This window comes from Hippopotamus amphibius, chromosome 2 (genome assembly GCF_030028045.1).
Source record: "Hippopotamus amphibius kiboko isolate mHipAmp2 chromosome 2, mHipAmp2.hap2, whole genome shotgun sequence".
In the NCBI taxonomy this organism is placed as follows: Eukaryota; Metazoa; Chordata; class Mammalia; order Artiodactyla; family Hippopotamidae; genus Hippopotamus; species Hippopotamus amphibius.
The window spans coordinates 46,407,888-46,424,707 of NC_080187.1; the positions used below are offsets into that span (position 1 = coordinate 46,407,888).

Sequence of the window (16,820 nt, forward strand, 5' to 3'; positions counted from 1 at the left end):
AAAGTCCAAATTGTCTAATCCTGATCTCACCTCTTGCATTCTGTACTTTTAAACGTTGCTAAAAAAATAATCCCAGGCTAGATGGATGATGCAATGTCAAACGGCACAGGAAATAGTTTTGGCTTTGGGAATGTATTGGTTCTGTAGAATAACCCAGATCTTTTATTCTAATCTATCAAGGTTTTGCTATATTTTTATAATAAAGCATTTGGAAATTGAAAAAATTAGAGGTCCCACACTAGAAGGACATAGAAAGTCCTGCCTTCCCCTTTATTGCTGCTTTTTCTAACAAACTTATTAAAGAGAATGAACAAAAAGAACTACTTCTTTACTTTGTATATTCTCTTTCTTCCTCTTCTTTGCAAAAAAAAGAAAAGTGGTTAGAGAGAAAATGTTTACACGAAATGGCATTAGGACCCTGGGTTCTGACTTACTCTTTCACTTTAATTTTATTAGCAAAAATTGCTGGTGGTCATAATCTACAGACTGTATTTCTCTGTTAAAGATACAATAAGCACCAAAATCGAGTTTCTTTCACAAGTTGAAATCCAAAGAAAAAAAGTATTTTATGTGTCCTGGTGAAAAATAGGAAATATCTATTGTTTGGTCAAAAATGCCCTGGACTCCACAATGTTATCTGTAGCCTAATTCTTAAAACAGGAAAATGGCTCCAAATACTTATTTTTTTCCAATACGTACCATCTTGACAAGGCTTTGATGTCACTGATCGAAACAGAGTTTTTATAGAGGCCATGCATTCTATTTATTCCTTTGTAGACTTATTTCTGAATTGGTACTATTCTGCTATTAACTATAGATGAAAACTCTGGCTGGGAAAACAAAATCCTGATTGTCTAACATAAAGTTAACATATAACACAGAAGGTAAATAACATAAGAGCGCCTGACTGAACCTCCTTTGCTAGTAGGTATGGTATTTTAAGCCACAGTGCATGTGCATGTATAAGTAATAGTCATATATAATATTCTCAGATATTATATACTTATTACATACACACACAGTGCTTTCCAAGACAGCTACAAATTTACACATGCATCAACTATCTAAAAACATAGAAATCGTTAAGCCTATTAAGTGGAATTTTCTTAAATTATATTTGAACAATCAACAGGAAAAGTAATCATGTAAAGTACTGCTCTGTTCTCGTATATATCTACAATAAAATTCTATAAACAGTTGTCTCCCCAAACATACCTGAATAAAATTAAAAAAAGATAACACCCAGTGTCCTCTATTTGTATATTTATGGTCATTTCAAAAACAAACAAACAAATAAAAGAGCCCCACTCAGGTGCATATTTACATTCTTCAAACTGTAGCGGTGAAAAATAATTCTGTTAAGTAAGTGCAGGACATTCCTAATGTTGCAGTAGTGACATTTTCCTTAAGTCTTTATGAACACATTGCTTTTGTCTTAATGGTGATGCATTCCATGACTATGAAACAGTTCGCTCCTCGCCTTCATTTGCAGACGGTGGCACAGTCAGGATTAAAGAGCTCCTTGTATAACGGAGGAAAGAGTGTATTCACTATGTCTGGATGCGATTGCTTAAATACCTGCAGCTTCTCCCCATGCAAGTTGCAAACTGCCGTGATGGTTGGTATCTTGGCTATTAACTGCAGAGTGGAGAGACAGGGAAGGAGACAAAGGGGGAAGCTCATTAGTGCTCTGTCTCCTGAATCAGTGTCCTTACTGGCCTCAGATGAAGGGAACTGGCTTTGGAAAAAGATGTTCAAAAGAAAGAAGGCTCACTTTCAGTTTCTCCTTTAGAACAAAACAAAACAAAACACCTCCCTCCCCGACTCTCTAAAGAGAAAATAAAGAGAAAGAAAGAAAGCAGGACGAAGCTTCCTAATTCATTGTTCTTATATAAAGTGTGCATGGGAGGTAGTTTAGTTTAATCGTTAGGAGGGGGTGCTTGCTCAGCAGGCTGACTGAGTTGGCATCCTGGTTCTAAAATAGCTAGCTAAGTGGCTGAGTGGCTGTGACATACTCTATGTCTCAGTTTTCACATTTGTAAAATGGGCTTACTCGTAGCACCTGCTTCATTGAGTTGTTGTGTAAACAGTGAGGAAATTTGTATGAAAGTGATAAGGATACTGTAGGCACAAAACACAACTGTTAGCTAATAGTATTATTATCTATCATTTCCCATAGATTTTTATGATGTGAATATCAGATTTTCAGTTTTGGAAGGTGACAGTGTTAGGAAGGTGTATCCTAAATCTTATGAGGTGTAATTCACAACGACCTGGACTGCTTTGCTGTCAAGGTCATTAGCCTGCTGGTAGCTCTCTAATCCTTTCCCACTGTAATGCATAAAATGAAACTTATATTTAGTCAAGGGTGAATTTGGGAGGTCACTGGCACTCAGCTTCCTTACAGAGGTGTTTTAAAAACTCATGGGAGAATATCCACTTATAATTGTTAGGTTTTGATATATAAGTATCACGTATGATGTCATTTTTTGAGCTTAAATACCCAGAAGACAGTGTTTTAATAATTTAAAATACCCACAGTTTGTTAAATGCTATAGAGGTTTAGATTCTGAAAAATTCTAGCTTTTAACACACTTATAATTTTAGAACACTTAGAATCCATCATTTAGTATCAAAATTGCTTACAACCAAAGGTCATTGTGATCAAATTACTGTGGGAATGAGAAATGTTCTCATATAGATAATACTTATACAAAAGATAAGCTTGATAGTTCATATAGCTGACCAAAGGTACACTTGAAAGTGATGATAAAATAAAATTAAATAAAACTGATCTAATCACCAATTAGGCTTGCTGCACTCCCTACCCTATTCAATAATAAGAAACCATTTCAGCCTTTGAAGTAAAGGAGGAAATAGATAATTAGTTACTTTGTGGCTTTTCAAAATCAGAAATTTCCACTCTTTCATTAACTTTCCTTTTAACAACTAATGACTATATAACCACACTATGAGCAATTTAAAAACAGCATCAGGATTAGACCTGTTGACATTTTCATTAAAGGGATCTAGAACACAAAAAGAAGTCTGGGGTTCAGACTTTCCAATTCCACTGCCATTTAATGATGAGGATAGACATGAAAAAAAAAATCATGAAATCTTTATAGAATGGATGTTAAATTTTAGACTGAGAATCAGGACGTCCTCTCCAACATTATGAGGTACTTAAACTAGTAGCAGACACTTCTACTAGACACTGCAATTCACAAAACAGTACTGTTGTTGCTTATAATCTATGTGGGAAGACAGATGAATAAAGTGACCACACAGTCAAAAGCAGACTGAAACACTGGTGAGTGCCATGGAGGAGTGACGCTAGGAGAAGTGGTAGATAATAGGATGCTCTGACTTCTTCAAGGCAGGCACTTCTGAGAAAGTGCCATTTAAGCTGAGCTCTGAAGGGAGAGGGAGAGCTAGCTAGATGCTGGGGCTGCGGATGTGATATTTTCCAGGATCATATGAGCCATCAGAACTGAAGGAAGTTCAGTGTCACTGGAGCAGTGGGTGAGCATGTTCAAGGATAAAGCTGGGGAGGTTGCATGGTCAGATTATGCTAGGTCTCATGGTCTCTATTAAGGTCTTTGGAAGGGTTTTAAGAAAGATGATCAGAATCCTATTCTGAAAGGGTCCCTTTGAGTCCAGGGTGAAAGCCTTGTCTCTTTTGTATTTTCATAGGTAAAGAGTGTACAAGTGTCCACTTAACTAGAGTCCCTTGGGAAATTATTCAAGCTTTCTTAACCAGCTGGTTCACACAGAAGGAGACTGCAACAATTTCGGAACACTTCTTGCACATTATAATTCTCCCGGAAATAGCTACTGAATGCAGAGAGGCTTTGAAAGCTTTCTGTAATCATCTGCAGTTGAATTGATGATGTGCAGAGCTCCTGAAACATCCAGAAGCAACTCTAGAATGCTTGTCAATCTTAGGTATGCACAAGAACCACTGGAGTGCTTCCTAAAAATGTAGATCCCTGGGACCCACTCCTAGGGATTCTATTTTACGAAATCTAGGTGGAGCTCAGATTTCATGTTGGAAACAAATATCCTGAGGATACTGGTGCAGTGGTCCGCAGAATAGACTTTGAGAAACACTGTTTAAGCGGTTCAAACCTTACAAGTTTCTAACAGTTTTTCAAAATTGACAAATTCTTTATCATGTTAGAAATAATCCTGGTAACTGAATGTAAAGTTAGCTCCTTTCCAGGAGGCAGACAAGAAGCTCTCATATCCAGAGATGGAAGGTTTCATTTGCTTGGTTCTATTCCTTTGGTGAGAGACAAGTAATGAAATTTCCTGAGTTCTCTATGAGACACGAATGCTACATAAAGAAGATTAGTCTAGTGATTAAAATATGGGCTTTCAAGCCTGACTGTCGGGATTTGAATCCCAGACTTGCTATTTACAGCTATGTGATCTTGAGCAAGTCACTTAACCTCTCAGCTTCCTTATCTGTCAGATGACAATTATGACAGTCCCTATCTCAGAGGGTTGTTTTAAGAGTTAAACGAGTCAGTACAAACTATCTACGGCAGTGCCTGGCAATAACTGTATTAGGTGTCATACGTCATTCTCACGTAATGCTTCCCTCAAGGAGAGAAATAGTCAAGATCATGCCTATTCAGCCAAATAAGATGAAGGGCAAGAAACCAGCTTAGCCCCTGACCAAGTACCCAAAATTGAGTCTCTGTATACGGTGTGCTAATGCATGAGAAAATCAGCCATTTACTTTTACTGAAATGAAAAGCAACATCGTATCAATCTTCATTTTCTTGTAGCAATTAAAGTAGGTTGCTCATTTAGTAAACTGTGACTCATAAAGTAGAATTCTGTATATTACAATCCTTAAAGCAGTTTACTGCTCCTTTAGAGAAGGGGTGGTTGAAAAATTAAATGTATAAGAGGATGACCAAAATCATTGATTGGAAATATTTAAGCATGTGTTTGGTTTGGGAAAGTAAACATGGACTCTTGCCTCTTTCCTTCCCAAAAGCAGGTTTAAGAAAGTCTGGTTTGGGATCTAGTTCCCTATTTTATGGGCTCTGGATCCTGTCTCTGTTGCTCGTCTGTAGAATGGGTCGAATGGTGAGAACTGCTTTTTGTTAAAGAGCACTGGGACCACTTAGAACACCAAAAAAGGCAAAGAGCTTCCCCAGCATCTGTGTTCTCAGAAGAGGCTGATTTCAAGGTGTCCAATCAGCTGTGTAAGTAGAAGTGCTAGGCCAGGAGGCCACGCGGAAGCAGCAGCAGCACTTGTTAGAGCCCAGAATGGCCTGGTGGAGGAAGCGGCAGGCAGTCACTTACTGCTCATTAATATTACGTACTGCAGCTGTGAGACCCCCACGTCAAAGGGAGCTCAGAGCAGCTTCAGCAGCAGTTAATGGTTCAACAACTTTTTCAACAGCTGGGGTGGTGATCCAGAAGCACTAGGAGATGGAGGTGGTAGTCGATTTCAAACCATCACGAAATTTCTTCATGTTTAAATAATCCCCATAGCAGGAGTGCACAGAGGGTCCATAAAAAGGCATTTTCACACTTCTCTCTCTCTTATGATAAACACTTCTTGTAAGGAGGAAGCTTTAGCTTATACCTACAGGGGTCTACAGGAAGAAAAAACAGCTGTTGGAGAAGAGATAATAATCCTATGCTTCTTTTCAGAGGGTGGTTTTATGAGAAAATTCACAATTTTATAACTGGTACATCTGATGTTGGAAAAATGGAACATGCAGAGGTGAAAACTAGGGATCGTGTTCACGTGGGCTTCCGGGCCACCAAGATACCCTCCAACCTGAAGCAGGAAGTCAATGATGGCTTGATCAAAGTGGAAGAAACTTCAGAAGCACTGATAAAGACAGGACACATCAAGTGAGGCTACATACATCCATTTCACTTGTCTACTCTCTTCTTTGTTTGTTTGTTTTTAGCCGCGTGGCAGGAGGGATTTTAGTCCCCTGACCAGGGATCGAACCCGTGCCCCCTGCAGCGGAAGCACGGAGTCCTAACCACTGGAATGCCAGGAAATTCCCCACTCACTTCTTTTTGGGGTTTTTGTTTAGCTATACCTAGACACTTGGCCTAGATTTCTAACACTGAATTTGAGATATCTGTTCAGGTCGCAGCCCTCTCACACCATCCTTACTCCATCCTGGCATCCACGCTGTAAGGCATGTTTACTCTGGGAAAGGCTGACTCAACTGGAAGTGGACATCTGGTTCAGCTGGGCTTGGAATTTGGCATCAGATGGACAGCAAGCAAGTTACTTTCTAAATGTAGCAGAAACTATGAGTGACCTAAGGAGCTGAGAGCTAGCCATATTTCACCAAGACCCGGGAAGCAGAGAAAACTGGTATTCAGAGAGGGAGAAGAATAAAGTAGACACTTAAAGAGAGAGAAACTCCTGAGATGGAGAGTTTTGAAGGCTTCCCAGTTCCTTGTCCCAGTATTTCCTGAGTGGGGGCCGAATTTTTGACCTTAGAGATTTCTCTCCATTAGTTCATTATTTTCTTTTTGCTTTATCTGGTGTGAATTGGTTCCTGTTACTTGTAACCCATGAGTCCTAACTAATACATTGACTGGCAACGTGATGAGTGAGGAGAAACATCAAAACCTCTCTTCTTATTAGAGACCATTAGTCTGATGGACAACCCTTGAAATTTCTGGGTATTGGACCTATAGTGTATGCCAGCAAACTATATGTGGCTAAAATGGATTGAAATAATCTGGTCTTTCACAGGAATTCCTCAAAGAAACTGCTCAAGGGCCAAGATCAAAGTATCAGTTGCCTTTCCCTTCTTCGCATGTGGCACACGGTACATACTCATTATAGATGTAGGTTGAAGTAGAAAACTATTCCATGAGAAAGCTATGCTTCTTGAGTATTGATTTGGAATTAAAAAACTTGGATGATCTATGGAACTGTTTTTTTATAATTTTGCCTCTTGTATTATTTTACAGTTTATATGCCATGTGAAGAAGCCTGAGCAGGGCTTCTGGGGTGTCCGGTTTTATCTGGGCAGTGGCCACACGGATATGTTAACATTGTGATGATTCATTGAACTAAACACTTTTGATTTAGGAACTTTCAGCATGTATATGTTATACTTTAAGAAAGTACAGAAAATTTAAATGTAAACCAAATTCCTAAACAAATATGAAAGGGAATGAGGAGGCTCAGACCACAAGGCCACCTCATCTGAGTAGGGGCTCCTTAAGTGCTGACTGGACAGACTGTGTTATTTAAGATTAAACTGATGAACCCCTAGGCCCACCTACTAGGAATCCTAATGTGACACCTTGTGTCTTGCACGAAGAATAAGCGGGCTGCAGGCATAAACATCCCATTATGAATCAGGACCTGGTCTCCTTAGATCTCACCGAGCGGGCAATGGAAATCAAGGTAAAGGACCCATGGCAGCTTTCCCCCATCTCTCGGTCAGCGTTGCTCCACAGACCCTATCTACGAGCCAGCGTGGCTGTTTCTCTCTAAATCTCTATCTCAACAGCACTAGTAAAGTGAGAGTGACCAGGAGTGATTTCTTTCAGGTAAAATTTCAATTATTAACATGTAAAATTAGCACTGTGTAAGCCTTCCCCCTCCAAAGCTTTCATTTAGTAACTTGCTACTGCTGCAAGAGAAAGGCAAGAACTCCCCTCTCTGTGCTGATGATACAGTTTTGTTAGTGTTCTGCCAGAAACGGAGGGCCTGGTATCAGGGAATGCTGACCCCTGGACGCAGGCTTTATAAACAGTGTGTGCTTTGCAGTTTTGGGACTGGAATATCACCCTAAATTCAATTACCATAGTGCACAGAGTACTAATTTGAATCTGCAAGACTTGTAGAAATCCATCTATTTATTCACTTAGTGTAGTGGCAGAACATCTAAAGAGTCCTTAAAACTATCACACGGGACTGAGCATTGGAAGGCAAAAGAAGATGTCAGAAGGAACCTTTGTTTTTCTCTTTTAGAATTAACGAATATTATACTGAAGGGACCTTAACGACCATCCAGTCCAACTGCCTCATTTCAGAGACAAGAAAAGTGAAGCCCGGAGAACAGATGGGCTGCCTCCCCTAGTCATATGGGGCTTAAAAATATACATGTATATATGCATATACATATATACATACATATACACATATATATGTATTTTCTCCCATGAGATTTAGTGAAAGTGACCAGTGTTATCTCATTTCCTCGCTTCTCAAATCCAGGATCCAGCCAAATCTAACTTATTCATAACCTGCACACACCTTACACTTTTGTATGTCTATATTATCACCCCCATCACTTGGAATGCCACACTCCACCTCTCTAAACCTCTAATTCCCATCTTTTGAAAGTCTTAAATCATCCGTGATTGGCTCAAACATATCCACTTCTTGGATAAACATTTCCCTGCCGCAACAAAGTTTCTTCTGTCCACAGCAACAACAACAGCACTTACTTACATACTACCTGTTATGAACATTGCAGCTTGCTTATATTTGATCTCATTTAGTCCTTAAAATAACCATATGACATTGATACTATCTTTAATCACATTTTACAAATGAGGAAACGGCACAGAGAGATTAAGTCACTTGTCCAGGGTGACTAAGCCAGCCAGTGGTCCTGATGACATTATAAATATGCTACATACTATCATTATGGTCATGAGGAGAGGCAACTAGATTCTTTAATAGGTTTTTTTTTTTAACCCCAAACAAACAGATTAATATATAGGGGTTGAGACCTTCTAGTTAATGGATAAGAATTCCTGAATTTCAAATCCTCCCTAGGTCCAAGTTTGGTCAAAAGTATAAGGCATTGCAACTTGAACTTTAATTTCAGGAAGTGGGCATGCAGAAAGTGTGTTGGAGACATAGTCATTAGATTTTCAGGGTGAAATCTAATGACTATGTCTGAACCCTGCACCTCACCTGAAGTCTGCTACACCTGTTCAGGGTCAAACTGGTTGGCAGTATAAACAGTCTTTGCACATTGGGATAAATGAGAATCCAGTTCTCATTCCATTTCATGGTCCCTCCACATTAGTTCACATTAGTTCACAGAGCATCCTATCAAAATGATGACTGTTACAGTGAAGTGTCCACGCAAAAACTCAGTATCCACACATGACCAGTGGAAGCAATGCTCGGTCATCTGGCTCCAGTGAATTTTATGTAAGCAATAATCCTCTCTAATGCTTTCTCTGACTCCCAGCTTTGCAACATTCTCTTTCTATAAGAAGAGAACTGAATGGATGTTAACTAGACTTATTACGGTGTTCGTTTCACAATATATACGAATGTTGAATCATTATGTTTTACATCTAAGACTAATATAATGTTGTATGTTAATTACACTTAAAAAAAACAAAGAAAATAATTGTATATTTTTCCCACTAAAGATGGAAAAAGGAGGGTTAAGCTGACTTTACTTGGTGTTTTAATTTTTTTCTTGCTATTAAATATCTTTCATCTTCAATTTCTCTGTCTCCTTTCTACCCCAAATACCTCAGATCGCCACCAGGATACTAGGTGGTAGAAAATGGTATAAGCATGCGGGTTACTCTCTTGGGGACGTAATAATCATTATGGCACAGTGTGTTAGAATTTATGCGTGTATGTATCTCATTTGAACCTACACATCTCTTTAGAGGAGTAAGAATCATAATTTTCATTTTACAGATGATGAAACCACGATTTTCTTACAAGAAGATGATCCCCTTAAGCTGAACAGCGACAGCTTTTGTTTACCTCTGGACTTTATTAAGTTCTTCATTTTAGGGACCAAAGTCTTTGGGATATCCCAAATGCAGGAAACATCCTCCTGCCAACATTAACTAACCCAATGTACTTTGGCATATACGCTGCAGAGCAATTATAGAGACAGATGCATATATCCACATTATTGTCTTTTCTGCCCAATGTATCTGAAAGCATGTAGAAGTTTCACTCTTACCTGGGAGAAGACTGAGGTATGAAGAGCAGGAGATTTGTCCTTGCGCACATGATAAGTGAAAAGTTACACCAAAGAGAACTATCACTCTACAGTGTAGAAATGTTCTTCCTAGTGATGTGTTAATTTTAACAAATGTTACCATAATGAAGCAGCATATTTAACTCATGGAGGTTTTTTTTATAGCAGTACTCTGTATGTGCAAAGTAAAATCTGATAGTATCTCCAACAGAGTCTTCCCCCCTTTTTTAACATAAGGAACTTCAAGAGCAGAGTCGGAAGGTTTTAATGATAAAAATATGAAGAGTAGGATTCCTATCATCTTTAACCGAGGATAGGCTCCATTTCCTAGTTGCTTAACCTCTAAAAACATTCCAATTCTTAAGTCTTTTAAGATACTGCAGGATCTAAAATAATGCTGAATATCATTAGAAAATTCCTTCTTCCTTTTATGATCATTTTATGTTGGTAAACAACTTTTCTCAGTATTCTTCTTAAAGATCACTATTTTTAATTAACTTGAATCATGAAATGGATAGCACAGTGCATGCATTTTGCCCCTGAGATACTTCATTTTGAAAGAATCCCAGATTAGAGTTGAAGAGATTAGAGTTGAAGGGTAATTTACAAGGCATCAGTCTAATCTTCTACTCTGGGTAGGACTGTCATTTACAACACACCTGAAAGGAAACCACGCAGTATCTATAAGAGTATGACCAGTGCCAGGGACCTCATTCCTCCACTCAGTGGTCTACCCTCTGTTCTCCAATTCTTGTCATTTTATAGTTCTTCCTTATTTTAATAAAAATCTACCCATGCTTTTGCCCAGACCTGACTCCCAAGTGGCGCAAAGTCTCCTCCTTCTTCACATATAATTTCTGAAGACTTATTTCCTTGCTTTAAGCTTTTGTTCTTCAAATGAAACACCCTCAGTTCCTTTGATTTGTCCTCCTCTACCCGTGGTTCAGATCCATCAGTATCGTCCTTCCCTATGAGAGTCATTGTCCTCTCAATCTATTATAATTTCCTCATCTCCCTTTTAAAATGTCCATCTCAAAATTTATGCAATCTCTGGTAACCTTCAGAAATCGTTGCTGCTTAGAAACGTTTCTTGTTTTATGTGACTAGCCCTCTTCTGCTTGCTGGGCTCTTTCAGTGACAGTGGATCTGTGGTCTGAGGACCTACCTTCGCCAAGGTCTCATCATCCAGGTGATTCTTCTGAATCACATGCTGAAGTGCAAAATAAATTTTTTCCTGAAGCTTCTGGACCTTCCTTGGTTCTATCAGCCAGGCTCGGTCTGACAAAGGAAAAGAGTGGATAAGAAGGGGACAGAATGCAAGCTTTGTTGTATTTCACCTACATATATAAGTACTGAGCTTCAGACCCATTTCAAATTTGTCCTAAATTGCTTCTGAAGACATATAATTATTTTTCTAAAACAAATTTTTGTAAGCAATGCCATGATGACAGTGAAGTACAATACATTGACATAGGAAATCAGGGCGGAGGTAAAGACACAATGGTTCAAAGAAACTCCATGTTTCTTATTGTCTGTGACAATTTACATCTCTTACTCTTTCTCTGGACATATGATTTTCTTTCCAAGTGTAAGTTAATGATTTGTGAGGAAATGAATTATAGAAGTGAAGAACATCTATTGTGAAGGAGTATTTTTGGCATTCAGGGTCTCCCTTCCCTTTTATAAGCTAAGTTATAATTTATAAAGCATCAACAGGAATCAAAAAATTAATCCTGAGACTCTTTTTCTATATTGAATGTTAAAAAATGGATAGGATAATCCCTCCTTTCCTTTTAGCCTTTCCTACTTTCTTTTTTCCTTCCTCCCTCCCTTTCTTTGTTCCCTCCTTCCGTCCTTCCTTTCTTCCTAGATGCTTTATACCATGGTGACAAAATTGAGCCCAGCATCAATGCCTAAGGTTGAAACTTCAATGAAGGGGCACCTAGAGTCTCCAAATGCTGAACAAATACTCATGGAAAAGAACTTGGACATGATCCTTCTGAACACAGTTCAGGTCAGGTGAGAAATTTGATTCTGTAATCCTAGACAGAGCCAGGACAAGTCTAGCTAACAGTTAAGCATACCCTTACGTAAGTGAGCACAAAAGCCTTCAGTGACAATTGTCAATCAGAATACATTAAGTTTCCCTGCCTCTCCTTTCCTTAAACTATCTGGAGCTGAATAGACAGTAACTATTATGGCAAGAACCTGGGCGGAAGGGTGGGGTCTGGCATGAGATAGAGCCTACACAAGCTGGAATACTGTCTTTCCTCTCTTTTTGAATATAGCACTAGGCCAGGGTGGCAAACAAGGTATCTTGGAGTTGCAGAAGCCACTGAGTGCGGGTCTGCGACCAGGGCTGGAAGATTCCCTACTGGGTAGAATAAGCTAAATATCACGCTTCCAAACTCAGTGGAATTTGGTGGCTTTAGCATATTCTTCCTAGAAAAAGGCTCATAGTTCAGCTGATTTCTAACTCATAAGAAGCAGGCTTGCCTTCCAACTGGGGCAGTTATCTTCATGGATTGTTTCGATTTGATATACCTTGTCAAATATTTGCTGCTGGGAATTTACGGACCTGCCACACACATACCTAAGAGGACAGTGAATTTTGCAATGCTTCCTGTGATTAAGCAGGAACCAGAGTGAAACCACCTCCCTCATCAGAGACTCACAGGCTTAGAACTAATCTTCTACTGAACTATAATCAATGGGAGCAGTCAAATGCAATGAGAAAATGGCAGGAGGAAAATTATTCGGCATGTGGTTGCTACCAGAAATAAATATTTCTTGTCATTGTTTCCATTTATCTTTGTGCTGCCAAGTCTGAGAAACATTCTAGGGTTAAAAAAAAAAAAAAAAGAAAGAAAGAAAAGAAAAGGCCTGGAGGAACAGCTTGATTTTAGGCAGAGCCACAAAAGAAATGTTAGTAATAATACACCAACTGATAACTAATTTCCATTTTTGATAAAGTAGTTAAAAAACAGAAGCAAATTTTAGAAATCCTCATAAAATTTAAAAATAAGTAAATAAAACCTAACAGATACAAAGTGTAGAGGCCATATTCTGGGTAGACATAGCTAGAGTTGACATAGGATATGTCAACATGTCCTATCACAGGGAAGATTAATTTCTTCCAGCCTCACTGAAAAATATGTTGGGTATAAGAAAAGATCAAGTCTCTAGACATAAACGAGTTATAGAAAGAATGAGTCTCTTGACCATAAAAATGACCAGGAATGTCTTCCTTTCCATAGAGAACTGTCAATGGCACTGCTATTCCCTGACCCCAAATTTAACTGAACAGATGACTGAATGAGCAACTCTGACTTTTCATTCTGGTTGAAGAAAGAACCATGCATTTATTAGAATTCTATACATTTTCAAGCCAGTATATACTTTTAAAAACAATTTCAGTGGCTACAGTGCTATTTGATCTATAAATGTCACACCTTACCTTATTTGAAAACATTTTGCTGATTTATTGCATTGCAGAGCTAGATGAGGTCTTTATTATTATGAAGCTCAACCCTCTTACTTTACAGGTGAAGAAACTGAGGCTCTGAGGGGTCAAGTGTTTAAGGTCACACAGATATCTGGTGACAGAACCTGTCCTAGAATGTCTACCACCACATCAGACATTCTTCCTTTTCCAGCCTTTAGTGGAAGCCATTTTTTCCCTCTGCTGTCCTTACCTCCTTTTAAAGCTCCTAATATTGCTTTAAAAAAAAAAACAGTCACCAGCATTTGTCTGAAGTGAGAATGCCAACAATTATTTGGATAGAAAAGCCAATGAAAGAGATATTTAAGGAGGAGAAAGTATATGTTTTACCTTTTTTAGTCCCTTTGCTGGCTTGTTCAATCAGGTATATTTCTACTAAGTCTCACCTTATTGGACACTTTTTCCTATGTCTTTTATTCTTAAAACCAAAATAGAACTTAGTTATAACTTACGCCACCATTTGTCTTCATTTATCTGTTAAGAAATGATTATGCTTTTCTGAATCTGGAGTTACCCTTACCAAACATCCTACTCTTGTATTTGGGACAAAATTGATCATTTAAATTAACCTGAGGGCACTTTTCTTTGAATTGTCCAGAAATATCACAAGCTTGCTAAAGAAAATATAGTTCTTTTAAAGTTTCTACAGAGCACCTTGGCTTAGGTAGGTGCAATTCATGTTAAAGATAGCAAAACAGGTTTTTTTTTTAAAGGTAAGGACCTCAGACCTCCCTACCTGGAGATATCAGAACAGCAGAGGAGAACAAAGCAATCTCTTCCTCAGTCAGCTGCAAGGAACACAAGTTCTTTGCAAAGTCAAATGCTTCATTCACTAGGTCATCAGAACCTATAAAAGAAGTCAAATTAAGTGAAAATACTTGAATAGAATGGGACAATAGTAAGAAAAGTCCCATAATCAAGAAATTATTCAAGGATTTGCATACTAGGCACACAGAAAAAATACTGAAAAAATAAGAAGTGATTTGGTGGTAATTATACAATAAGAAAATTGGGCAACATCTTGACCAGGTGATGAAATTCAACATTACCAAAGAGGGGCAGATAGAAATGGTGTGCACTCATTGTAATATCCAACCGGGCATATATAACCCCGATCTAATCTTGTAAGTTTGCAATTAGCTCCAACTAAAAAAATTTTAAATTAGTGATTTGGGGAACCTTTACTACAGAGACAGCAATAATAGAAAACCTAAAATATTATGTATAATGGGCCAAGGGCTGTCAGTCTTAGTGGCACTTATAGGATGTCACTGGCAATGTAGGATATCCAGGGGTCTCAAACTAAGAGCATGGAGATGAAGTGACTTTCAATTTCGTAATTCCCTGGAAATTTGATTGAGAAGCAAATGTTCATTCATGTTTACCTTCTAATGAATGACTCACAGATCGGTCGTTTAGCCACTGCGAATTCTGGCAAAATAACGCTTCATCCCTACACGGATCCTTGGTAAATGTTTATTTTATGAAGCTGGAAATATACTCAAGTTGCTTGCCAAGGCTTTTCCTCCTTTCTTGAAAATCTAGCCTTGGAGATGACAGGGATGTGTATCAGCTACAGGAGGGAAACACTGCCAGCCCCGATGGACTTGCCGTTGGCTACCATATCAACTAACAGCACAAAAGGTGAAAGGGCAGTGGCCTTCTTTGATGTCCGTGGGCAGGATATGGAACAAACGGCACTGTCAATCGTTAAAACCTTTCCTGGCATCAGCCCATCTTTGCTAATGTTCTTACCCACGCCGTGCACTGATGACTGGATGTGAATGACACACTTCCAGAGACTGACTCTGTCCTGCCCTCCCACAAGAATGGCCTGGGGATCATTTTGGGCTGGTCGGCACCCGCGCTCTCTGTGCTCCCAGAACTTCATGAATGAACAGGAAGAAAGTCACTACTCTGGGTGTGAAACAAGTGAAAGAGCTCCTCTTTTAAGCATCTTAGCTAATGATTATAAATTTGCGTAAGAAACTTAAGAGGTCACCCATGGACCACCAGCGGTCTACATAATATACTTTGTGAAGCAGTAAGCTAGAAGGTAAAAGAAAAGCTGATCCAATAAAGAATGACTAGCATGCACCCCCGTTCTTTAGGATCAGATTTCTTTGATTTCTGAAGCATGGTTGGTGTCAATAGGGTCCATGTTTCTTTCCTTCCTTTTATATTTGGAGGCACAACTGTAAAATCAGAGGAGTTAGATGAAACATTGGAGGCTCCCCTAATTCAACCCTTATTGAGTAATGAGATACTAATTCACAGTAGAAAATCAAAACCAATTTTAATCTGAGTGGAAGAACTGATGGTAGCTAATAAAACTGCCATCATCAAAGGTGAACTCACCTAAGGCCTTGAACATCTGCATTCCTCCATATTTTCCTTCAAACAGAACAGTGTTGTTTAATGGGTTGAAGGCACGGCACATTCTCACTAAAACCACTTCCAAGCAACCTACGAGAAAAAAAATTTTATATATATATATAATAATAAAGAGGTTATTACTGCATATAGGTCAAGAGACTTTAAAAACCTTTTTAATATACACACACAGACACATAGACACACACATTCAGAAACACCTCAAAATTCCTTCCCAAGTGAAAAAGAACTAGGTTAGCAATAAAGCTCTCTTGATGCCTACGTGAGGAATTAAAGATAAAATATATGTTAAAAGTGACTAAAATGGAGGGCAACAACATTTTCTTTGACGCATACATTTTTTTTCCTCCTATTTTTATTTTATTTTATTTTTTATTCATTGGCTGCACCAGGTCTTCGTTGCTGTGAAGGGGCTTTCTGTGGTTGTGGAGAGTGGAGGCTACTCTTCACTGCAGTGCTCGAGCTTCCCATTGCGGTGGCTTCTCTTGCTGCGGAGCGCAGGCTCTAGGCACGTGGGCTTCAGTAGTTGCAGCACACGGGCTCAACAGTTGTGGCTCACGGGCTTAGTTGCTTCGCAGCATGTGGTATCTTCCTTGGGCAGGGATCAAACCCGTGTCCCTTGCATCGGCAGGCGGATTCTTACCCACTGCACCACCTAGGAAGTCCGGCAGGCAGATTCTTAACCACTGTGCCACCAGGGAAGCGCCCCCCCCCCCCCCCATTTTTGGATTAATATTAAAGCTGGCTTCAACTCTTAAATTCACAGGTGATGATAAGCGGCCCAGAAAGGAGCTTTGCAGCAGGCAAGTCGAGTCTGTTAATTTTCGTAGAAGTTTTGCTATTGGGGAAATCTGTTTTCTGCTTCAGTTTTTAACACACTCTGTGTATATTTCTGCATATGATGACTTATACAGGAACATCTTCAGGATGTTTCTTGAGGGCAC

The 16,820-nt window shown here is 39.0% G+C and overlaps 1 protein-coding gene across 1 annotated transcript in view; it reads right to left on the bottom strand.

Annotated features, from left to right (window-relative positions):
* Positions 1 to 787: 787 nt before the first annotated feature.
* RORB (RAR related orphan receptor B) overlaps positions 788 to 16,820 on the bottom strand; it is a 183,882-nt gene continuing 167,849 nt past the window's right edge. Inside the window, exons 7-10 of the mRNA XM_057722382.1 lie at positions 15,841 to 15,948; positions 14,219 to 14,329; positions 11,146 to 11,258; positions 788 to 1,638 (exon numbers count right to left, since the gene is read on the bottom strand). Of these exons, the coding sequence (XP_057578365.1) occupies positions 1,483 to 1,638; positions 11,146 to 11,258; positions 14,219 to 14,329; positions 15,841 to 15,948 (488 nt within the window). The 3' untranslated portion in view covers positions 788 to 1,482. The remainder of the gene's footprint in view (positions 1,639 to 11,145; positions 11,259 to 14,218; positions 14,330 to 15,840; positions 15,949 to 16,820) is intronic.